At 28.9% G+C, this 26,734-nt stretch overlaps 1 protein-coding gene across 2 annotated transcripts in view; it reads left to right on the top strand.

Moving 5' to 3' along the window:
• The first annotated feature begins 15,106 nt into the window (after window positions 1-15,106).
• Window positions 15,107-26,734, top strand: part of LOC129959946 (ankyrin repeat domain-containing protein 27-like) — a 57,742-nt gene continuing 46,114 nt past the window's right edge. For both annotated transcript variants that reach the window (XR_008783485.1, XM_056072861.1), the window contains exon 1: window positions 15,107-15,335. Coding sequence is in view for 1 of the 2 variants with exons in the window: in XM_056072861.1 (XP_055928836.1) it covers window positions 15,282-15,335 (54 nt within the window). In the remaining variant the exon portion in view is untranslated. The remainder of the gene's footprint in view (window positions 15,336-26,734) is intronic.

Raw genomic sequence — 26,734 nt, forward strand, 5'->3', positions numbered from 1 at the left:
TTGAGTGGTAAACTTATGTTTTCTTTTAGTTATCGTTAAATCACTACTTTAAAATAAACGAAAAACGTCAACAAATATATATTAATATAAAAAAGGAATAAAAGAAATAATGGTAAAGTCAAAGTCTTATATATATATATATATATATATATATATATATATATATATATATATATATATATATATATATATATATATATATATATATATCCTTAAATATTGATCGTAGACATGTACTGTAAATTACAAAGTTGCGTTGAAAAAGGTGCAAAATGTTACGAAATCGATTAAAATTTTCAGGGGATTAAACTTTAAAAAATACAAAATTTAAATTTTTATACGTACAAAAAATTTCCAGTGAGTAAAATGTGCCCCATCCTCTAATAAGGTCATGTACAAAATTTCAGAATTTTATCATGAAAATTCTCAAAGATATGTTAAAACAAAGTTGGGGAAGGATCAATCACAAATTAAAATGCAAATGTTTACAGCTTCAGTGCAGATGACGCGACGCAGGAATGCATCATAAGAAAATTAAATATGTTTCATATCTTTAGTTTTAAATACAAATTTTAAAATCTATGCTTCCTGAAATATACTTTAAAATTTTCTGTCATCAATTATAGAATATAATTTAAAAATAGCACAGTCAGTGAGTGAACTTGTAAAAAATCTTATGTAATCTTTCAATAAAGTAATCTTTCCTTATGTAATCTTTCAATAAAGTAATCTTTCCTTGTGTAATCTTTCCTTTATGTAATCTTTCCTTTAAGTTATTTTTTCTACACATTTTTAATACTTTTGAACCAATAAATAGTAAAATTATTATTCATTTATTCAATCACTACTTTCTTTGTTAATTTGTGTACGACCCCTAAAACATGAACATTCGACATAATTTTTTCTCTTTGAGAACTCATATCCAGGCATTGAAAAGTGATTTTAGACAGCATTTATGTAGTTTCATATATTTGAGACTTTTTGTGATAAAAAGCTGAAATTTCGTACATGACCTTATTAAAGGATGCGGCACATTTTACTCACTGGGAACTTTTTGTACGGGGTCCATATAAAAATTTAAATTTTGTATTTTGTAAAATTTTATCCCCTGAAAACTTTAATGGATTTCATAGCAATTTGCACCTGATTTGCGCAACTTTGTAATTTACAGTATATGTCTACGATCAATATTTCAGGAATAAAAGCCGCGGTCTAGATTTTTAAGACACCCTGTACACACACTCACACACACACACACACACATATATATATATATATATATATATAATATTTTAAACTCTGATTTCAATTTAATTAATTCCAAGATTTTATCTTAATTTAGCCCATAGTAACTTCAATCTAAAATATTCTCTTATTTCTTAATCCAATTCCACTGTCTCTACTTAATAAATCCAACAGAAGCTTTATAAAATTGCTGAATCGGCTAAACGCCGACACATTCACACGGTCCGCATGAAGGGATAGACAAATTTCCAGTAAGCACATTCTTTTTAAAAGATCCCTGTGTTTCTCTTACTTGTGATTGACATGCGTCGGAAATCCCTATCAGAATCTTAATAATATATTAGTACTGTAAAAAAATATTTTACGTATCCATATCTCATGTTATATAAGAAGAGGGATGATTTATTTCGCGCTCTTCCCGACTTCTGCTTTTGTGCCGTGTTGTGCCATGTTCGCGCCTTCTTGTAAATAAATCATGCCTGCCTCCCGCGAGTGAATAAAACGAATTTAAAAATACAAAGTATCTTCACTGTCTTCAAAAGTGCATCCTGCTTCACATGAAACTAACTTCACATAATCTCTAAAAATAAACCTTGTATGGTTTTAAAAAAGTGGATATTAATCAAGCTTTTCAACTAAATTACCTTTACAGCTGCTTAATCAATGAATGGAAAACATTCTCTGATAACAACAATAACAACAAAAAAAAAGTCCTAATGAACAAAATTTAAAAAATCGTCTTGTGGAATTAAAGGAGCTTCTCTACGATTTTTAAAGCTTCTGAAAAGGTACAAGGAGATTTCTGATTGAAAGAGCTTTTCGAAATAAAATCTGAAACTAACAAACTAAGATGTAATTAGGCATTCTTCTAAAAAGTTCCACAAAATTAATTAAGTTAATCCCTCACTAAATTGGGGAATCGAACGAAACAAGGTAAATGAAAAGGCTAATTCCTGAAAATTCTAATTTTCTAATTCTTCTAATAGAGAAATATGAAGTTAAATTTTCAGTATTTCTTTCATTATTTTCAGAAAAAAGTATGAAATTAATGTTTATGCAATTTTGTCATTATTTGGTTAATTCGCTTCAGTTAATGATTGACATATTTTTTTAAAATTTAACAGAATGATAGGATTTTCTCTAAATTTTATTAGAGAATTATAGCTGTTGCATCGATAGCTCTTTTAAGTATTTTTTTCATTGTTTCGGAGGGTTGAAGTGGTAAGGTCTTGGCTTTATAACTGGAGGGTTTCAGGTTCGAGGCCCGATTCCACTGAAAAACCGTCGTGTAAGTGGTGCTGGTGCACGCTGAATCCACCGGGGTCAAACGTCCTCCCGCTGGTGTGATGTGGAAGTTTAGAGAAAGGGATGCCAGCTCAGGTGTCGTCCTCATCATCTGACCGCGGCTCAAAATGACGAGGTCCGTTCTAAAATAGCCCTAGTGTTGCTTTAAAAACGGGACGTTAATATAACTAAACAAAACCATGTTTTAGAGTATAATTTTAATTATTTTAAAGAAAAAAGGCATTTAATTTCAATTCATAAGAAATGTAAAGTATCAGGCTGTATTTGATCGGTTCAGTTTATCCGCAAGCCATTTCAGTATGAAATTCTCTCAAGAAAATTGTTCATAAAAATTATAAATCCCAAAGTAACAATAGTAAATGATAGAGAATTTTTATAATAGGTAAAAAAATTTCTTCTGGCAAGAGGGTGGAGATGGATTAGAGAAACAACTATTAATTTCTCATTTTAAGAAAGTTCTCTTACTCTGTTTAGTATCTTAAAAACATTAATTCATCAATACAACTTATAAACCCTTTTTGTTGTATTTTTTTTCTCAAAAGAAATAATACAGTGAATGCTGCTTAATGTTATCGCGATTGATATTATTATTCACCTTATATTATGAAAGTCTTCTGACCTCGAATCGACGTATTAAAATTTATCCAAAAAATATCATTTAGTGTGATAACTCAATCGCTTATTGTCATCAATTTTAAACTAGAGAATAATACGATCAGTCATTTTAAACAAGGGATTGATATTGTAACGTTTCTTCGTTTCCTCACATGATAATTGGCATTCAGGCCAGATGTAACGTCACCTGTTTTCTCACACATCGTTAAGTGGTTCCGGACCGCCATATGGGGATCCTCTTCACCTGTGGAGTCATTTTGTCTGATCATTTGTTGTATTCAGATAAAGAACAACATATGTGTGCTTCGTCGTTTCAAAGAGATCCATCATATCTTCAAGGGAGAAGAACGTCAAAACATCCAGATGTTAAACTTTTTTTTCCATTATAAACAGACTCCACACATCTTCGAGAAACGATCAATCAACAGCAACCGTTGTCATTAAATTTCGAAGTCAGATGGATTTTAGACGGTGTTACCTGTGAATTGAATATAATTAGCATGAATTTAGAAATGGTCAGCTGCAAAGATGAACCATTAACAGACATTCCCACGATCGACTGGAGACCATTGAGGAAGAATTGCTGAGCAGCTATTGGGTGATAAGGAACTCAAGTGCACCAATGAGAAAATTAGAGGCGGATATTTGACGGAAATAAAATGAGGTATTTTTGTTTTGAGAGGAGAGAAGAGCAGTGAGAGTCGTTTAAGGAGGAGTCGAAGAGTCGTAGGTGTTGGAAGATGTTCCTGATTTTGTGAGAAGTTGCGTGTGATTCTGGTTGAAATGGTGAAAATGGTGTCAACTTATAGAATTTACTCTGGTCTTTCAAAATATGAGCACATGATGTTTGCGGATCTGTCAATTTTTTTTTTAATTTGATCCCCCCCCCCAGATTTGTAGCATATTCTTTTGTCCACCATAATTTGCAGAAACAGTGAGAGATGGGGTAGAATTGTTATGATATTTTCTGATACACATGTACTTTTCTATCTTCCTGTTTTTTCGCTGATTAGGTCCAACTAACTCTGTATACAAAATGTCTTTTTAAAGATAATGAATGTAAAAAGTTATAGTGCAAATGTGGCCAACTTTCAGAAACGTATACGCAGACCGATTTTGTATCAATTCATATAGCATTTTTTTTTTTTTTTTTTTGCAGTTATAAGATTTGGCAATATGTTATTTTAGAGTAAAATTAACGGAAAAGTTTTATTGGTTGTACTTTCGAAATAATAGTTTGTAACCGCGGTCAACCATATCCGATTTAATTGTGCTGTGATATTGCTTCTTTCAAAAACTAAGAACGTGCTGTCTCTAATCCTTACCTCGAGGGCTCAATTTATTGTAAATTTTTTAAAACGCGTATAGGAGTATCAAAATTATCTCATTCAAATCTTGAAATAAAAAAAAAATCCACAAATTTATAAGAAGAATTAAACTCAAAAGGAATTAAAAATTTACATTCTCAGCCTTCGCTTTGACACCTTTTATTAATTTTTCAAGAATACATTTTTACGAACAAGAAAAAATAGATCATTTAAAATATTGTTATGGAAAAGTGTCCGATGTCCGAGTCCGATTAGTGAGTGTAAGGAGAAACATTCCAAAAGGTTCAATAGAAAAGAACGACGTTTATTTAACACGAACACGCAGACAACAACAACAGCAACAAAAAGCCGAAATGTACACAAGAACAGCACTTGCAGTAAAAAGCAGAATACAAGAATTAAATTGGTAGAAAACAACCGTAACAGCACAATGCACTCAAAGAGAACTCCGCAGAAGAATGACTTCACGCAACTATTTTTGCCCTTCCAGCGTTTGCTATTCTGCAGTCTACTCGCTTGAATTGAACTTGATTTCTGACACGTTACTAACCAATTGCCTACTCAATACTGAATGCCTGTTCAGTGCACGACTGAATGCTGTCTCAATACTTGACTGACTCCGGCTCTGTCTCTAGCATTTTTTAGTTCCCTGATATTGCAATAAAAAAGGTTCGGAAAAAATCACCTAAGGTTTAATGAACTTACCGCCAAAATTTCTGGTAGATTCTGGATTTTTTTTTTAATTTTTATTTTGTGTCCAAATTCGTCGCCAACTGGTCGTCAAATCCGAAGGCCATCGATCCGACATCCAATCAGGATTCATAGAGTTATCTGTGAAACTGCCTTCCTGACCAGGAGACTCACTATGGTTGGAAGCAATATTACAAATTCGTAACAATATTTATATTAAATACATTATAATTTTCTTTTATTTTATTAAATAAAAGACATTGGATATAAACTTCACTAAAAGAATCTTTATGACAATTTAAAATATATGTTTATACTGATATATGACTCAAATTTCCACAAAAAGAAAAAAAAAAAAAAATTACACTTGTATGCAAACAGAAAAAACGACCTCCATACTAATTTTAGAACGAGCATTAAATAATGAAATATAATCTTAAAATTGCATTTAAACTGAAGAAACAGCTTACTAAAAGAATGTCAAATAATTTAATGTAACCATCAATAAGCACATAAAAGTTGCCAATATCCAAATTTCTGAAAAAGACATTTAATATAAAAATTTTTAGTGGCAACTTTATTTTGTTCACAACTGATCTTTTAAAATATAACATCCGATTATAATAGTCATCAGAGCTTTTGATATAGGATCTAATGAATGTAAATTAATATTAAATCAAAAGAAATTTATGTAACTCTTCACTCTACAAACTCCCACACCGGACAACTATACTCTTTATTCAAGACAAATTTCTAATTCACATGTTGATTCCCTGTTGATGTGTAGTGAAGCTTAGATGCCGAATAATTTTTAATTAACTCTACGTTTCTCTTTAATCATTCAAACAATTTATGAATTTCGATTTCTTACAAAATTTTGAGTACTGATGATGCATATAATGTTTTTTTATTTAGCAACTAATTTTTAAAGTTCCAAAATTTGATAACATGATTTCTCAACAAGTAAATCTTAACGGACAATAATTTTTAAAAAATGAATTTTTTTCCAATTAAATTTGTATTGATATGTAAAAGGTTGAAAAATTACTTATAAATTATTTGGAGTAATTAGTTTCTTAAAACTATAGCAAATCCTTTCATAATTTGATTGTTTTTTCAGAAATTCATTTCCACTCATTCCATTTACATCATCATACCCTGAAAGATACTTAATAGAAAATAATAGACTGCAATCCACGATTTATCCTAGAAAAAATAAACATTACTGAAAAGACACTGAACGATTGATGAATTTGTAACTTTCTCTCCTGATTCAACTTCCATTATTAAATAAATACATCTCTCAAAATACTTTTTTTTCCGAATCACCGAAAAAAAATATTATTAGATAATCGAAAGCGACCAAATAAAGATGATTATATTCTGAGCATGCGAAAAAGTTGAAAAGGAGAATTCTTCAGACATAGGGTGGAAAAATGGTGTAATCAGTAGCATAGAGTTTAACCTTCAGTGTCTATCGCAATGGTTCATTTATTTGTTTCACTTCAGTGAGTTGGCATTCAGACACATATATGAGTTCTTGGACGAAGAGACATCGAGAATAGCTTGATTCCCAGGGAAATATTTAAAAAGAAAAAAAAAAAACCCTATTTAGTTGCAAGAAAATACCTATTATAAATTTCCATGATTTAAGTGAAATGAAATTAATGTAAATAACACTGATCCTAATCAAGACAGGCGGTATTATCAAAGGTAAGACAAAAGATCCTTTCTTTTCTCAATCATTCTTGAAGGACGACAGGTGCAAATCGGATCTGATAATTATTTATTTCCAAAACAAAATTCCTACAAATGAACTCAAAATTATTGTAAACTACATTGTGAAGGCATATATTCCTATGTGGTTTAACAAAGATACAACTCTGTAGAATATAGTGTTAACCCTACAATGCATCGTGTAGCCATTTGGCTACACATTTTTTTTTTCATATATAAGTTTCACATGACTGTTTCACAGGGCAACAACGAGTGTTTTGAAATCCTTTTTTAAAAGCATTTTGATAAATATTTTCAAAAAAGACCGATTTATGGCAAGAAAGGTACTAGAATCAAATTTAAACTGGGAACTAAGAAAAAGACCAAGATGGCTGTTGTATGAATAATTCTACTATTAAAAGAGCTATCGAAATATTTTTTGTATTGTAAAAAATTTATTGATAAAAAGGGACTTTTGTTCCTATTAAAGAACTCTTATAATGTGATTTGTGTCACTTGGAAATTGTTTAATTCATAATGTAGCCAGTTGGCACGTTTTAATTCTTTTGTTTAAATTTCACTAGAAAAAATAAACTAAAAATTTTTTTAAATAATTTTCCTAAATTATATATAGCTATTTAAACACACATGTATTTTTTGTAAAATAATAAAAAGTCACACATTGTAGGGTTAAATATATTTTTGAAGTTGTTCTAGCAAAGAGATGTTAGCCAGATTACATTAAAAGATTCATCGATTTTGTGATTAAATGAAACACTTTATTCTGTCACAAAGAACATGTCGTTGACTATGATAATGGATGAGAGACAACACATTCGAAAGTTTTTTTGCAGGAGGATACTAAACATAAGAAAACAAAATCCAAAAACCACAAGAAATTTTAAAACTCTTAAAAATGATGATATTGGCTACATTGATCTAATAGATTCGTTAAAATATAAAGTAGAGTCCTCTTCAATGATGAAAACTTTAACAAAAGAGGCTGTTTTGACAGTTCAGTAATATAAAACTCAGCGGAATTTGACTTATAAAACTTTCCACGTCATATCTTACTCTTGGGAGGATACGTCAAACTATTCAGAAAGTTCTGCAGAAAGATGTGTGAAAACAAGGAAACAGATTTACTATGTTAAATTAGCTTTGCTATGTTAATTAGCTCTAAAAATCCTTAATACCGAAATTTAATTTTAAAAATCTGAATTTAGTACATCTTTGATTAAATAAACATAATTTGACACACAGAAATTGGCTGATTAGGATATGGGTGGAACTCGAATTATAATTATCTCCTCCTGGTGTGTCCTACGACATCTCATAAACAATAATAAATTCAATTTAGGAACTCAAAAATGATCTATTCTTGTAAAAAAGATTTTTTTAAGTCAATCACATGAATGCATCATCAGGGTAAGACAGGGTTTCATGATTTAAAATACCATATAGTGTCTGTTTGCAAAACAATAAAAATATCTTTTCACCTAAATTATAAAATTTGAGGCCTTTTTGCAAACTATTTAAGCAGTATTTGTAAATATAATTTTTCTGTTATCATGCAGCTAAAATAAAATACATGGAAGCTATTACATACGAAAAAAAAAAAAGTAATCTGTACAATTTTATTATAAAGGTAAATTTTGTTATATTTTTCAAAGGTCCTTTGGGCGAGCAAGAAATTCAATATGCATTTTTTTTATTACAATTTTTCCATTGGTTAGTAAACAAATGAGCAACTTCGAGCCCTGTTTGAATTCGACTCCCGAATTTTTTTTCTTTTTGCTAAATCCTAGCATATATATTCCTCTTTGCCGCTAAAGTAATGATAAATTTTTCATGAAATTGAGAAAAGTTTAAGGAGAAATGTACTTTAATTTATCCCAAATTAACTGATATGCTCTTCTTTTCCTCGGAATAAAAATATTTTTATTTCTAATTTTAGTGAATTTTTTATAAAGCCGATGAAATAACAACATACTCGTACAAAAGAACATTCTTGAAAAATATATAGTATTCAAATTTTTTACACTTATGGAAAGCAAGCAAAGTCCTCTTATCATCTGCATCTTTACTTAGAATGAGAATATTACTTGCACTTAACTACTTTTAATCTTCATGGCTTTTCTAAAAATTACTGACTAACCAGATGATTTTCAAAAAAACTCCGAAAGCTTTTCCCCCATAAGTTATTAAAAATATTTAAAGAATGTGGTAATTAAATGAACGAAATAAATGTAGCAATATTTAATAACAAATATTAATATTACACGGGAAGCAAAATATTTAATATTTTTATTCACTAAGAAATACAACAATAAAGTTCAAAATATCTTTTTATCCGCTGAAGTATAGTTTCTTATAACTTATATAGGTAAAAACATATTTTTAAAACAATCTCGTGGCCAAAAAGAGAAGACACTTTTGAAATTTTAAAATTTCCGATTTATTCCGATTATTATTTATACCGGGAGGTATAAATTTTGCACAAGAAAGAAGCGACGAAATACATCAGTCCGCGACATAAGAGAAGAGCAAGAGCGAAAGAGACCATAATATTTTTCCTCAATGATTCTATACTATGAGATTCTGATAAATATTTCTTTGACATATGTAGACTTGGGAATGCGAAATATAGGTATATTTTAAAAGAATTTGCTAAGCATGACAGATTTTTATCCCTTCATTCGGAGCGTGGAATTGCTGATTGATCGCTCGCGTAAGATTATTTAAATAAAAAAAAAGATGGAATTGGATCAGGAAATAAAGAGACCATTTTAAAATTAAGTTACTATGGGTTACATAAAGATAAAAATTAGGATTTTAGTTAGGATTTAATTTAGATTTGAGATATCATCATACACACACATACATATATAATATAATATACAGTGGTGGCCAAAAGTGTGGACATTTTTTGAAAGTTTCATGTTTTTCAACTTTGCGTGCTTGTAGAATATATTAATTTTCACTTAAATACAAATATTTATATACAAATACAAATACAAATAATACAAAATAATAATAAATAAAATACAAATATTTATAATTTAATGTAGAATTTAATAACAAAAACAGTATTACAATATCTGTATTACACAAATAGTTACGCTCATTTTAGTAAGATCTATCTTAGATTTGCATTTTTTTAAAGTGATACTTACACAATCAATACTTCGTAGGATAACCCTTATTTTTTGAGACAGCTTCACAGCGTCTTTTCCTCGAGTGAACGAGTATCTGGAGTTCATCTTTCGTAATCACATGGTGCCAAGAATCAATTATAGATTCAATAATTTGTCTTTTATTGGATGGACGTTTTTTTCATACAAGAATTTTCAAACGTCGCCACAAATTTTCAATTGGATTGAGATCAGGGCTGTTTCCTGGCCATGGTAATACATCTATGCCTTTATTTTGAAACCATGCTTTGCATACTTTTGCTGTGTGGCATGGAGCTGAATCCTGCTGAAAAATAAATGGTGCTTTGTTGGGGAAGAAATCCCTGATGAAAGGTATCAATTTTGGTTCCAGGACAGTTTCGATGTATTTTTTGGCATTCAGGATGCCATCAATCACTTGAATTCGGCCCACACCATCTGCAGACAGACATGCCCAAATCAGGGCATTTGTTGTTATTTTTATAGTTGCTTCAATGCAATCAGGATGAAGCGCTTCACCTACTCTACGTCTCACGTATTTTCTACCATCACTACCAAAGAGCGATATTTTAGTCTCATCGCTCCAGATTACTTGCTTCCATTGATTTTCTGACCATTTAATGTGTTCTTTTGCCCACTCTCCTTTTTTTTTCGTTGTTTTTGATTTAAATATGGTTTTTTCCTTGGAATTCTAGCTTGTAGTCCAATTCCTGATAACCTTCTTCTTATTGTTCCTGAACTTACTGCAAAACCCGCTGCATTCATTTCGCATCTAATGGCATCTGATGAAATTTTTCTATCTTGAAGGCATAGCCGTTTAATTTTTCTATCGGCAGTAGCACTTGTGCATTTTTTTCGGTCTGATTTGGCCTTATTTTCTACTGATTTCGTTTTTTAATAACCTAAACAGAACTTTCGTACACCAGAACAAGTCACTGAACCACCAACTTGTCTTGCAATTTCAGCATAAGTGAGACCATTTTCTCTCAATATGACAATTCGGCTTCATTTTGTAGATGTCCAATCAGTTCTTCTTGTTGGTGACATTGTTTAAAATTAGTTTAAATAAAAAAATGACTTAAAATATTCAAAAACAACAATAGTCTATTTAATTGTACTAGTATGCATCATTCCGCAAAATATTTCCACAACAATAACTCTTTTACCATCCAAATAACCTAAACTATAGTTACAGACGATTGGTCCTCAGAACAGTGTTTGTGATTAACTAGTACGCTTTTATTACAAAACACGTCATTATTCAAAACGATTTGTGTTTGTTTGTTCTACTAAAATGAGCGTAACTTTTTTTGTAATACAGATATTGTAATTCGGTTTTTGTCATTAAATTCTACATTAAATTACCTTCAATTTGATTTATAAACATTTGTATTTAAGTGAAAATTAATATATTCTACAAGCACGCAAAGTTGAAAAACATGAAACTTTCAAAAAATGTCCACACTTTTGGCCATCACTATATATGTTTTATACACATATATATATATTTATCTATTTTTCGATGCCTTTTCTTTTTAAAAAAATCTGCATTTTACTTCAATTAATCTTAGTCTTACTATTCTTAATATAATTTCAAAGAAATAAAATCTCTACTTTAAATTAGATTGGGCGCTTAGATGGGTTTAATATTAAAATTATACTTCGAATTTTTATTTCCAAAAATTAAGCGTATGAAATTTTTTATTGCTATCCTTGGGAAATTAAATCATTCTCATCATAGTTTCATGAAGATCATTAAAAATTTCTAATCATGAGCAGGATATCTAGAAAATTTAATCAAAGTCATTAACTTTAATTGACATATGCAGTCTTTTTTGTTATGAATTTTTGACCTTTCATAAAATTTTCAGTCAGTCTTCACACAATTACAATTTTTAAATAAACACTCTGTATAATACTAACTAGTTTTGGAATTCACGGAATCCTGTGAGTTTCATTTTCATAACATTTCATTTCATAATATTTCAAGAAATATAATATCCGGCAGTTCAAACCATTTCATTTCATAATATTTCAAGAAGTAATATATCCTACAATTGAAACAATATGGGTTTCTAATAAAATTCGTAGAGAGTATTTTCATTCTGTGTAATATTAAATTTAAAAAATATACTGATCATGAGTCAAAATTATTTCGGGCAGAGAAGTCAAAATTTCATAAACATTAGATTCACACTCTTTTCACGCAAAAATTTTAACTGTAACAGATTTTTCAAAATTTTAACTGTAACATTTCTCTGTCACTGCAATTAATTGATATATCAGTTAAAATTGTAATCTTATTTTCAATAAATAGAAAAAATGAGAATTGCCTAGAATTAATTGGACAAAATAATTAATTCATTCTGTTCATCTAAATTCATCAGTTTATTGCGTGGAGTAAGTGACTCAGTTTTCCGGAATTTTTTTGCTGAATTGCTTACTTTGCTAGTTTCAGTTTTTATTTCAAAGGGCTTCGTCATTCTGAATGACCATTACAGATGCATAAACATCCTTAAAGAGTTACTTTAATTCTACGAGATAATTTTTATTTTTAATTTATAGAAATTAATAATAAAACCTTATAAATTGTTTCTGTTATAAATATATATATTATATATAAAATATATAAAAACATATATTTGTTGCTGTTTAGAGATATTATCTTTGTCAAATTACAATTTGTCTTTGCATCTCAGCCTTATACGAAATTGCTTACAAATAAGCTGTACTGTGGCGAAGCAGGCCTATTCCATTTAGGTATTTATTTATTTTTGTAAGAGGATATTTCCCCTCCTTTGATTAAGCAACATTAAAGATAGTTTAAATAAGAAAAATCCATAAAAGATAACAATATCCCCCAAATAAATCTTGAAAATTATATAAGATTTATTTTTGGAGATTCACTGAACTACCACACCATACCATCATAGAATGGAAATTGTTCAAGTCCTTTGGTAAAAAACTTATGATTGTTAATAATAATTGTTTTACAATAAACATATTTCACAAAATTTTCCAATTCTAAATTTCGATTAAAAAAACGCGACTTGTTGTATCTAGATTTTTAAACAATTATGTATGCTGTCTGCTTCCATTTCTAGTTAAAAAATATTCTGTTACCAAATTCAATCAAATTGCTATTAATAGATGATTCTGTAACAATTCCACATGCAAAGTGTTTCTTAATAACGAATATAAAAACTTCAGCAAAGGACATACCATAAAATTAACGACTAATTTTTATTATTGTGATTTATTAAGTTTTTTTAATAATAACATTTCTAAAGGGAATTTTATACTAAGACGGAGGCACACAACCACAAGATACCTAGGAGGAAAAATTAGGAACTTTTTACTAAAAGTGCATGCACTAAACAGATGGACACTTTAGATCCGCGGACCATTATCGCAAAGATGAAACTAGGGATGACGAATATTTTCAGAGCGGTTATTACGTAACCAGTATCAAAAAGTCACAAATACAAGTGATCAATACTTTTCAAAGAGGGGTGTGATTCAAATCCTTGATACGATCTTACTGATGATATTTCGATTACAGGTTTTGGATCACGATAGAAAGTAACAATCGATACGATATCACTGAAATTTGCCGGAGCGATGACTTCACTGGAGATTAACAATCGATACGATCTGTCCAATGGAAGCTCTCGAAAGAAATTTGTGATTGGATTGAAAAGTGAACGGACCGGTTATTGGAATTATCGTATCGTATCATTGAATTGCACATCACTGAAATTTATCGGAGCGGTGATTTTACCGGAAAGTGCGCGGCTTCACTGGAAAGTGCGAAGTCACCGCTCCACTTTACGGGAGTGACCGATATTCGTATTTGATGATGCACTATTCCATACAGATCATTTTTAATTGCTCGTGACATGATTGACTTTGATTACATGTACTCTGTTTACTGCTGGCGCCATCTATTGGTATTATATAGGACTAAAGTAAACATTTTAAAGAAATGACATATATTTTTAACTCATCGTTTCCAGAAAATGGTTCACTCTAATAAATAAATTAAATAAATAGTTTTGAGAAAAAAATAAAATTTAAGAAGTAAGCTGAAACAGATAAATTAAGTATTAATTACAATCAATAAATTTTATATTTAATATTAAGTAATAATTTTTAATTAATAATATGATTGAAATAACAGATATTTGGAACGCATATTTAAAAATAACAATAGCAATATTATTTGTTATTCAAAAAATCGTGGATTATGCATCTCTAGATGAAACTAAAGATCCATCGCCGATGAGCTATCGCTCGCGTTGTTATTACTTGGCGACCATCCACAGCTTAGATAATACCCTCGTTGACGTCATTTTACGTTTGGTAGGGATGAATCCAGCTGGTGGAAATTGTTGGTATCATGACGTCATCCATAGAGTGATTGCTGTCGAGTTTCCTCAGCTACGTAAAAATACAGAGATTTACCCAAGCACGTGGAATATGGATGATTGGTTGTTTGAAAAACCAAGTAAGTCGATTCTAAAAATAGAATAATTAATATAATTACCGAACAACACTGTAACATCATAATTAAACATCAGATAAATCAATTTTCAGATAAATCCTTTTTCAAATTAATCCTTTCAAGTAAATGTTGCTTCCAGTCTCCTGAATTTCACATAATTTCATATGCAGTCCAGGATATATTTATTTTTCGAATAAAATACAGAAATTTACATGTACAAAAATTTAAACTCATGCTCAGTTAATTAAAAAATGATTAAAGGAACTTCAAGACTCTGCCAAGTATTATAAGCATGCGTTCCAAAATAAATGAATTACTTTAAAATTTCCCTATGCAGATTATTAACAGAAAAAAACACATACAACTAAGTAGAAGAATAATTGAATGAATCATGAATATTGATACCTGAAATAATATTGCTAAAATACACTTTTTTTAAATATAATTGCAAAAATATGTGAGGACAAAGCATTTATTTTTCAGTCGAAATAAAAACTACAAAAATTAAATGCGTTAGGAATGGCAACTTTCCTTCCATTTTCCTGTTGTCTATTCTGTTTGGCATTTACGTGCTACTTATGTCATTTCACTTTTAAGTGTTTTTGAATTTTGCTCAGGGTTATGAATAGGATTTGAAAGGATTGTTAGCTAGTTGTATATCTCAATTTCTGACTGTGTTGTTCTTTCTTTGTCGAAGAATACGCAATGGCCCAAACTTTTGATGAACTGGAAAACAACCCTTTTTATACTTCATTGGAGGTTTGTAGATTTTTTTTCCCTCTGTGGGAATCAGTGTTTCCCTCATATATTATTTTGTAATATGATTTGTTTTATTACTTGTTTTTGCAGTATGATTTGTTTTAAAATCATGAAGGTGAAATTGTTTAGAAGGGGTTGTTTGTCATTTAATGAAACTAAATTTTATAAATCCACTATTTGTATAATAATGGTGATAATTTGGTGTATATATTTATACCATTCGAGTTATTGATGTTCTTCTATCCTTAATTTTTCATTTATATCAAAAATACCTATTTAAATAACAAAAAACTATCATATATTTATGTGAAAAAGAGTATTTCCTTCTTATTCATCTGAGAAAGAGAGTAAAAAATCCCACTCTACTTGGAATTTATATTAAAGTTTTCATGACTTTATCAGTTTTCCAGAAAAAATTGTTAAAGTCAGTATTAATTTCTAATGCCATGTTAATAAAAATCATATGTTTAACTGTCAGTAAATTCTATGAACTTCATTTAATTATTCATTTGAAGATAGAAACATATATATTCAAAATAATAATAGCATTAGTTTTATCTTGTAGACTTTTTGTCATAATGTAAAATTATGTAACTGTTAAATCACTAATTTATTTTCAATGATTTCAATTTCTAAAAATGTCAAAATATTAGTTTCAATCAGAAATCTGAGAGTTTGTCATGATTATTTTCTCAGTCTTTCTCAAGTAATTCAAAAAAATCTAAATTAAAAGACATTTTTAAAATTATTAATACAAAATTATAAACATATTTTTTTTTTCTAGTTAAGTAATGCAAATTTAAAACTGAATAGTTATTTTAGTACTACAAACATCAGCATGCAATTACCAATTATTTGATTGTTTGTTCACAGGTTCTGCATCATTTTTTTCATTCATTTTGCTTTTTAATTCTTCTGATAACAAGAGTACATGCATCATCAGTGGCTTCCTTCATTAATTTTCCCATGTTTGATAATTTTTTTTTCTATTCATAGTTTTGTATGTGTGTTGAAGGTTTATAGCAAACTTTCCAAGTGATGGATTTGAGTATTGCAATAGGCTGTAACAAAATTGTAAATGCAACTAATAATTAAAATTTTTAATTGCAAATGAAATTTTTTTGAAAAATTGACATGTTGAAATAAGGAAGATTGATTAATTTAGGAACTAAAAGGGATTGCTCTTAAAAGTTTAATGAATTTTCTTGCATTAGTTCTGTCTTTAGTATGATTAAGAACAGAATTTTGTTTCTTGCTCTTCGGCTGACTGATATATCTTGAGGAAAGATGTCAGGACTATCCTCATTCATTTTGGGCTAAGAGATATTCAGTAAAATCCCATTCAAGATGGATCAGAAAGTTAAATAATTCATGTAAGATGTTGCTGCTGTTAATTTACTTACGATGTTATATTTTTTTTTTGGACTGGGGAGAAAAATCAAAGAACTGGAAGTGAAAATTGAAGACTTTTATCTTATTTTTGGGAGAGGAAAGTTTTGTTGCTGGTAAACAAATGAATATAGTGTAGAAGATTTTGCTTGAATGATAATTAAATTATTATTAAATTAGCTTTCCTTTCATTAAATTAGCTTTCCTTTGAGGAGGAAAGAAGGATCTTGAGGCGAATACTCTTTGTCAAACAGGATCTAATTGAAATCTGCAAATTGAAATATTATTTTAGAAAAGTAGCAAGTAGGCAGATCACGATGGCTGCTGTTTTAAACACCGAAATATATTGTTTCATTAAAGGTTGACAACTTAAACATTAATAGAGATTTCATTTACAGCAAAAAATAGTTTTGAACTCTTTTTGATAGTGCTGTTCAGCTGTCTGAAGGAGAATTTTAGTCTTTTGACTGCCATTTTTTAAAATCATTATCTAGAAGCAATGCTTGCAAACAAGTTAAGATATTTTTTAAATAAAGCTAGCTGTTATGATATGCTGCATACTATATAATTGAAATATGTAATTGTAAAATAAAAACAGATTATATTTTACACTGTGAAAATTTCAGGATGCAGAAAAAATTGACTGACTTTAAACTTGCTAAAAGGCAGTCTAGCACTCATAGGATAAGCAATTAGATAATTATACAATTCTTAAAATGCATGTGGCTTCTAAAATGATTGTCTGACAAATTTTTGAATCTTAAAAATTTATGCTGTAACAGATTAGCTGCCATGAGTTAGAAGCTGTACTTGCATGTTAAAAGGAATCTCAGAAAATTAAAACAGGTTCTGTAGCAAAATGAAAAGAGAGAAGCCAAAACATATATGCCCCCAATAAACATTCCCAATTTATCCAAATATAAAAATTAAAAAAAAAAAAAAATGTTTTGCTCGTCATTTATCCATTATTTTGAGGAATAAAAAAAATTCTGCTAAGCAGATGAAGACTGAAATTGAAGCAATGAATTCTAAAATAAAACAGAAGGATCTGGAAAGCTTAGAGCATAAGATTTTTTAAAAATTAAAATAAGAAATTAGTGAAAACCACTCCTTTCTTGCAAGAGGGAACAATAAAATTCATAAATGATCTAACATTCTTTGTGAAAATATAATTAATAAATAAAATTTTCTAATTTAAAAAGAAATTTTATTCTTTAAATAATTAGTTTTCAATATTTTCATGTCTCAATTATCTCAAAATTTATGTAATAGATCTTCAAATCATCAACATAAAACACTTGTAATTACATCAACAATATAGCCAAAGGGCTGCTATAAGAATTTTATCAGTTGCCTCATTGGTGATAAACTCAGTGGTTATGACTTTTAGGTATACAATCAGGATTCTCAACACTTCAGATCTCCTTCAGTCTGAAAGATATACATTTGAAATCATATTTGGGTGATGTCATCAGGACTAGGAGAAAAAGCAGGATAATATACAAAAATAAGTCGTTATTTTGTTAACACGTCAGAAAAGAGTTTAAAAAAAAGTTTTATATAAAATGGTTGTAAAAAGGATTATATAAAAATAATACAGTTTACTCTATTCGGCAGTTAATCACTGTGTTTTTGCATATATGCTTTGAATATTCCCTGTTTTCAGAATTTTGAAAATAACATATTTTATTAAATTTGATTTCAACTATGCTCTTGCAACAGATCTGTTATGCTCAATTTTGTGAGCACACACTTGATGATAACAAATTTCTCTTGGTTAAATCTTCAGTTTAAAAATAACGAACATCAATATGTGTTGTTTCATAGTTTATTGTGGCATTCTTAGAAAAAGTTATGACTGTTTAATTATCACAAAGGATTGTAAAAGCTGTTTCAAAAGACTTTTAAATCTTTACATTTATTCATTATTTTTGACAAATGACGAACTTCGCTAACAACCATATTAAAAGCAACAAATATCTCCTCCATTATTCTTTTTGCAATACATTTATTATTCCTCATCACAAATAAACTTTGTCTATATCTCATATGCAACTAAAGATAGATCTTCTGTATTAGAAGCTGAGGATTCATCTGATTATATGATTAAATTCCTAGAAGTGGCTTCTGATAAGTTAATAATGTAGAACTTGAAGCATATTTCAATATTCTTGTAAGTAAATAATAAACTGTAATACTACTTAATAGTAAATTATAATGATGAGTTTTTAGTTTAAAAGAATTTTGGAACAGCATATATAACAGAAAATAGGGTATCTAGTAATTCTCGAAAAGGAAATATGCATGTATTCACTTATTTGAGAATGAGTATAAATAAGATTAGGTCTAAGGAGTTATATACTTAAGCAGTTGAATCAACATTAAAATTTTCTAATATCTTTTAAATATATTGAATTTGGTGCATATATATTTTCCCTGTAGGTTCATCAAACTTAACTCCCAAAAAATATACATTGATTAAATCCACTTCCTAGGTTAGTTATGTCATAATTAACAGGTACAGATAAAAATACTCTCTGCAGCACTTGTACAACTTTGGCAAAAGTAATAAAATCATTGACATATATAAGGATAATACAGTTATTTTCAGGATAAAATATGAAAGAAATTGAGATTATGAAAAGTTCCTAGTCTTACTCACTTTAAGACCATACAATGCCTTCTTCAATATTAAAACATTATTTTTATCAATATCATAGCTTTCTGGTATCTCTTTACATATATTTTGAGTTAGAGTTCCATACAAATCAGTATACATCTCATAAAATGCTGTTTTACCTGCTATTTAAAAGCTACTAGAAATCTGACAAATATTTTTGTTTCAAAATCTTTGATAGTGAAATTGTCAATTCATAATCCTCTCTATATTCTTATTTATATCTGTGAGGAACTAGACATTATTTAAATTGCCCTATTCTGATCTTTTTATAGTAAATACCATCTTGAAGTTAATATTTTGTAAGCTTCATTACATAGTACTAATTCCCAAATATCATGTGTTGTAGTAGTATCTAGTTATTTCTATATTGCTTTCCCCATATTTTCTTGATTAGGAGATATTGTGGCTTCTTTGCAATTAAATTTTCATGTTTAAATCCGTATATTTCGATTTTAAATCGTCTTTATCCGTAAAAATAATACACATATCTACTTGGAATTTTTACTTGATATTTTTTTCTGTAAACACATAATTAAATGGAATTGCAAAAATTTTGCTGTAACTGAGGATTTTTTTTTTTAATTTTTAAATTAGCGCTTTAATAAATACACATACTCTGTATGTGCTATCTTAATGTTAGACAACTCATTGTATAAGTCTTTTTAATATCCTATTTAAACATTTCCTTTTGGATTAATGTCCTTTAAATAAAAGGCAAAAAATAGCTTTTACAACCCCGCCTCCATTTTATCCGGGAGTACATATAAGGGTGTGTTTTTGATATCCAATTTAACAACTATAGAATTGCTCTTACTTAGCTTACATTGCTGCTTTGCTTATTTTCGACGGTCTTTCATCATATTTCACAAATGCGTTTTCAATTTCTGCTCATTGTTTACAAAAACGTTTTCATTTTCCGACAATTTACTATGCTTCACAGTGTTTCAAAAATCACATGTTCTGTAAGACCGAGCGTCCAGTACACCTCACTTTCTGCGTTGTAGAATGGGGAGCGATAAGAAAAAAAATTACTGTCCAGCCAACATTAAACTCAAACATCCTCATTACTCATTATATATACATTTCCTCATTACTCATTTGCTCGCGACAAGATGGATGCTGTAGTCACTTGAAAAGCAATCCAATATATTTTTTTTAACCATACTAATTTTTTTTTTCTGAGATAATCCGTTAAATAAGAGTTTTTTTTGTCTTCATTTTAATCCGAGAAAAAGAAAAATTTATTAAATCTAGAAATTCGGTAAATATGGGTTCGTAAAAGCAAAAACATGCACTCCGTTGGTTTCATTTCTCTGAGATCCCAAAAATTTAGCAAAACTTAACTCAGATGGGTCAGATCTTTAGCATTAACATTCATTTTCAAATTCGAACTAACATGATTTTTTTAATTGGAAATTTACCCATTTCATTACTATTCAAAATATTTCTGAATGCGCCTCTCATCCTGCTCTAGATAATCTGCTTATACGGCTTAATTCTGTGGTAATGGGGTGACTAGCTGTAATTAAAAAAAAAAAAAAGTATCTCCCTAGGCATTTTAGAAACATTTAGAAATTTTTGTCAATGAAGCGTATTGGTTTGAATGTTTTTTAAGTAAAAAATTACTTCATTGGCATATATACAACTAATTCACATAATGGTATTTTAAGCTAATGAATTTTTCAACCTTTATTTAAAGGAGGTAATTTATTTTCAGGAAGAAATGACTGTTGGTTAGATAGGAAATTCATTAAGCTGAGAAGTACTTTTTGTTTATAAGAAAAATAATACACTTAGATTTAAACACATTTCAAAAATATTTTAATTAGATAAATAAGACAATTGAGTTTGATTTTAAATTACAGAAAGATCGATTCACTAAAGAAAATTCAATCGACTTCTTGTTAAAATAATTGCATACGGAAGACATTTATGATATGATGAAGCAACTCATCATTGGAATTAATTTTTTTTTTCCTTTATTTCACGAAAATTAAATTTTTATTTTTCATTTTTTTTTTTTTTTTTGCATACGAATTATACAAAACGATACGCTGTAATCGTCTAACAATTTAACCCTGTGAATTAACTGAAATTTTATATTTTAGATCTTCCTAAAATAAAATAAAATTAAAAAAAACTGGAATTATGTTTGCTTGTCTTCAAAAATGGAGCGAGTGAGAGAAATGATTTAAAGAACGAGTTAGAGTTGTTAAAATGTCATATTTGGTCATTACACCAAAAATGAGTATTGTATTAAGTTTTGATTAAATTCAAATTATGGAAATTATTTTGTTTGTCTTACCTATTATGTATATGCGAACACGATACTTAAAAGCTGAATGCATGAATTGCGGTATAAGGTTTTATCATAAGACTTTACGATCTGTATCAAAATTTGACTAATAAACAGTCAAACAGTTGATTGTCTAATAATTTTTCGATTCCTGAATGTTCAGACGAGATTGCTCAGAGCTACAAGCTGGATAGTTGAAATTTGTTACGTAGTTTTGAAACTAAAGTTGTAGTGTTGTGGCGAATTTTTGATTCAATCCGTTAAAGTCGAAAAGACTTGTTTTTATTACCGTAATGTAAATAAAACATGAGTTGCATTTTTGAATATTTTCAGTAATAGTATGCATCTGCAATATAGTCACGAAGGTAATCATAGTATAAAAGAACAATAATAATTTGAACGTGAACTTTTCTGTATTGAAGCTTTTCTCTCGAACCCTATTACTAGAACCAAAAAAAAAGAAAAAAAAAAAGAAAGAAATGTGAGGATGCAATCAGCAGGATTGTATCAAATATGAATAATCGTAGGATTTTTTAAATATACTTTTGTTTTAAAACTACATAGCTTTTTAGCCTTTTTAAAAAATTTTATTATAATTATCTTCATGCAATAGGAACAAGTGATTTATTGTCTAGTTTGCATGTGAATGACATTGGTTTTACTATTGCTAATCACACATAACCAAATTAACATGAAAGAATAAAGGGCAGTTTCTTTAGCAGTATGAAATGAGTAATTCACTAAGAATAGATGGTTGAATTAGCCCCAGGAAGAAGATAAAAGTGAAGATATTTTAAAGAAAAGAAGTTCACATTTGCATCACAAGAGAGGAAAATTATCATAAAATTAGTTATTCAATATGTTTTTGATGGAACACCACTTCTTATACCTGTATTCCGAATTTCTAAAATGAAGCTATTTATAAATGTGGTTCAGTAAATGCGGGCTCTTATTGCTGCTGCAGAAAAAATAGATAAAATTTTTATTTTCTTCATTTTTTTTTTTTGGTAATTCGTTGACTGTTATTTCATTTCGATTTGATGATTTAATTTGAGTTGCACAATCTTAATTTGCATGTTTTCGGACGAATATAAGATCATATTTAAAGCGTAGATAAAATAGTAATTCCAATCAATAGAATATCTTAAATAAATTTGAGTATGCCAGTCATTTTGCTTTAGGGCTTGAAAAAGGAAAGATAATATTTTAAGAGAAATATAGGTTGATATCTTTTAATTGAAAAAGGGTTTGTTTCGGTTGCTAAATATGAAGCTAAAATATGAAGCGAGTCTTGATGTTTAAATTTTTCTAAGATCTGTTAAGTAAACGAAATTGCCCTTTTTCAGGGGATATTTTGCCATTCCATCGAGCAGTTAGGGATTATACGCCATTAAAGTTCCAGTTCGTCAGACAAAATTGGTGCTAAATTTCTGCCCGTCAGCTGTGAAAGGAACGGAAACTTTTAAATTCATTTAAAGTTAGGTTTCATGTAGTGAAGGTAGTCTTTATATCGACTCCAATCATTACAGCCAGGCTGTAATCATATAATACAATAATAATTTATTTACAGCATTTAAAATTACAACAATGCTTGCTTTCATGCCGCACTTAGCTGTGTGTGAGGACATGCTCTTGTAGCAAGCGATAGTAAGTCCATTCGCGTTAAAGGATCAAAGGAAGTTACTTCACTTCATGTATATTCTCGGAAGCTATTTGGATCTGGTGAAATGCTTCTACAAGAGGCAAAAATGTTTTATTACGATGCAATTTGTTTGTAAAAGCGACTATGTGAGGAATAAGATATTTGTCTTTCACCTTTTGCGCATTTAAAGCGTGGTAATCGCCTACTGAATGCCAATCTTATGGGTTATCCGTTTTAAGCTGTTACACACTTTGGAAATTACTGAGGGCCGTCAAGGCCAAACAAATCTTCGTATATGATCTTATGTGCAAGAGGTGTTGATACCGATAATTAATCTGGCAACCTCAAAACGAAAGGTTCCCTATGATAATTTTTTTTTATTGCTGTTTAGACGATCTTTCATTGATTTTTTTTTTCGCGTTTGTATTTTTGTAGGTCTTTTATTTCCTCTCCAGCAGTTGATTTGTACATTTTGCTCTTGCATTTGAAATTAGATCTTCCATCCATCTGTAATTTTTAAATATTTAGCTATTTGTGCAATCTTAGCTAGAGTTTGAATTGAAATAAATTTTTATTTTTTACAAAAAGTATAATGTGCCCAGCAATTAAATTTTCTTGCTTAGGTGAAAAATATAAGATGTATCCATAAAGGCTTTATTTTTTATTTTTATTTTTTGCTGATAGTAGTAAACTGATTATTAAATGCAAAACAGGATTCTAAAGCTTTACTGAACTGCATATCATGGAAAGCTTTCTCAATTTGGTGAACTAAATGATGAAAAGAATTGCGATAAAATTTTATGAGGAGGAAAAATTTATTTGCAGCTAATGCCTGATTTAAAGAAAGCAGACTATTTTAAAGAAATGCAGGATATAAATTTTTCATATAAAGCAATGCAGAATATACATTTTAATGCAGGCTATCTTTTTTTCAGTATATTTTATTTCCATGAAATCTCTTTAATATTATATTTCATGATAAGTCATTATTTGTTTTTAAACAACTTTTTATGCAGGGCCGTATTATTAAACAGGTAAAATAGGCAACTACCTAGAGTCTCAATATCTTCTTGCGGCATTTTCAAAGTAATTTAATATATCATTTAAATTAGACTTATTCAAAGACTTAGATTAGACTTATTTGTTAGACTCAAACTTATTCAACTTAAAATAAAGTATCATTTGAATTTTGGAAAGTCATTCAAATAATATTCCTAATAAATCACTTTTTGCTAGTTTTATATTGTGTTGTTTTATTCTGCTTTAAAGTATTGCTTTATAATTAAATGTAATTTATATTGCATTGAAATTGCTGCTATTTTTTACAGTTTTGTTTAAAATTATTTTAAAATTTACACTTAGAATAGTGGTATATGTAAGATATTGATAGCAATTCTCCAGAAAGAGGCTTATAATGAAAAGTTTTATTTCAGTATGGAAAAATTTGCTTTGTAAAATAGAGATAAATTCAAATTAAATTTTTAAAAAATCTAACTTCGAAGGTGAAAAAGAAGAAAAGCTGGCACCTGAGTCTTGCATTACCTAAACGCCTCTGCAAAACTTAATATGGCCCTGACTGTGATTTCTACAAATGTACAATATAGATGTTTTCAAATTCATTCAGTAATTTTATAGTTATATTTATTCGTCATTTTTGATCGAGTAATTTTATAAAGAGGACATTTCTTATTTCTTTGGGGAATCATTGATTTAATGACATTTATCGAGCCTGCTCTATTCGTGAATTCACTTTCATGTACTTTATTTTTTTAAAGTAATGCCCAAAGAAATAATCTAATGCATTTGAATTTGGTGATTTTGGGAGTCACTAACAAAGACCTCTGTATCCAACCACAGCGATATTTTCGAATGATCAAGAAAGTATGCAAATGGAAAGATTTGGGATCTGAAACAAAATGTTTGCAGACCCTATAGGAAAGAAAGAAAGAAAACACAGATAATGATCCAGATAAAATAGTGGTTTATATAGCACAAGCTGTAACGTCATCAAAGAAAAATTATCTAATTGAAGTATTCTATTTTCTGCACCAAACAGTCGCAGACCAATGCACTTGTACCTATTTGTTTGTGTGTTATGATGATTTTTTAACGCACAGAAATGACTATTGTTTGCTTTCAAATTTTAAATCATGATTTTCTTAGTTAAAAAAGAACGTTATGGGATGCTACTGCCTTACATCTTGTCATACTTCTAATTGTCAGTATTTTTTACATGCAGTATGCTGAATACATTTAATTTAATTTCTGAGACATGTCAACTGTTTTGATGCAATCAGCTTTTTTTTCAAATTCAAGCTTTTTATAATAACCCTTTATCCTTCTTTGCTATCTAAAATCTAATTAAATATAGTGATTTGTTGGTTGCATTTGCCTGTTATATTCCTTAAAAGATGTTGCAGTTGCTTTACTTAGCAATCATAATTAATAATTGTGGTCTCAGGAAAGATTTGTCAATGCTGTTTGAATAAAAAATTGAATTATATGTGTTTTAAGCATAAAATATGCATACAGCCTAATGTCTCTGTAGCGAAACCAGTGGAGTGCTAAGAGTTAATAATCTTTTGCATTAATCAATTTTTTTAATGCAATTTAACTTAATCCTTTGTATAACCTTTCTGTTTAAAACAAAATAGAGCTCCTATTGTGTTTAATTAATATTTTTTCAGTTCCTTGAAATTCCATTCTTTTGGGCTGAAAAATGCCAACAAAATGTCTCCTTTTGCTTAATTTATAAGTATATTTAACAGTGATTATTCTAAGATATTATAACCCATAATGGTTAGTGGTAAGCATGCTTACCACTTCCAATTTTGACTGAGTGATCGTTTGTATGTATATTAATCTTTATAAAATCAATGTATCATAATACCCCACCTTTTTTTTTCTTTGAAATATCAGTATAATACCTTGTAAATAGTGAAATAAAAGAGTTAATACTAGTCTATTTGAAACTACAGTAATACTCTTTCATGTCAAGTAATCAAAAGAATTTAAACCTAATAACATATTAATTTATATTTTCATTTAGCATGTGCTTAATAGCACTCTTGAGATTGTGAAATTTAGTTGTGATTATTCTTTAAAATAGTGATATTCAGAGCTTCATGTAAGTTGGTCAGATTTGGTTACAGAGGAATGGAATTTTTAATTTTAATTTTATGGAATTTTTTAATTTTAAATGCAATTTTTGATTTTAAAATTTAATATATCAAAAATATTGTACTAAATATGATTAATAGAACCCAAGTGTATTGTATAATATTTGAGATTTCATAATTTTTTTTTAGTATTACATCTATTGGCTCAAAAAACATAATTTTTAGTTCCATTTAAAGCATTTTTCCAATTAAAAGGTTATTCTTATCCCTAAA

This window comes from Argiope bruennichi, chromosome X2 (genome assembly GCF_947563725.1).
Source record: "Argiope bruennichi chromosome X2, qqArgBrue1.1, whole genome shotgun sequence".
Classification (NCBI taxonomy): Eukaryota; Metazoa; Arthropoda; class Arachnida; order Araneae; family Araneidae; genus Argiope; species Argiope bruennichi.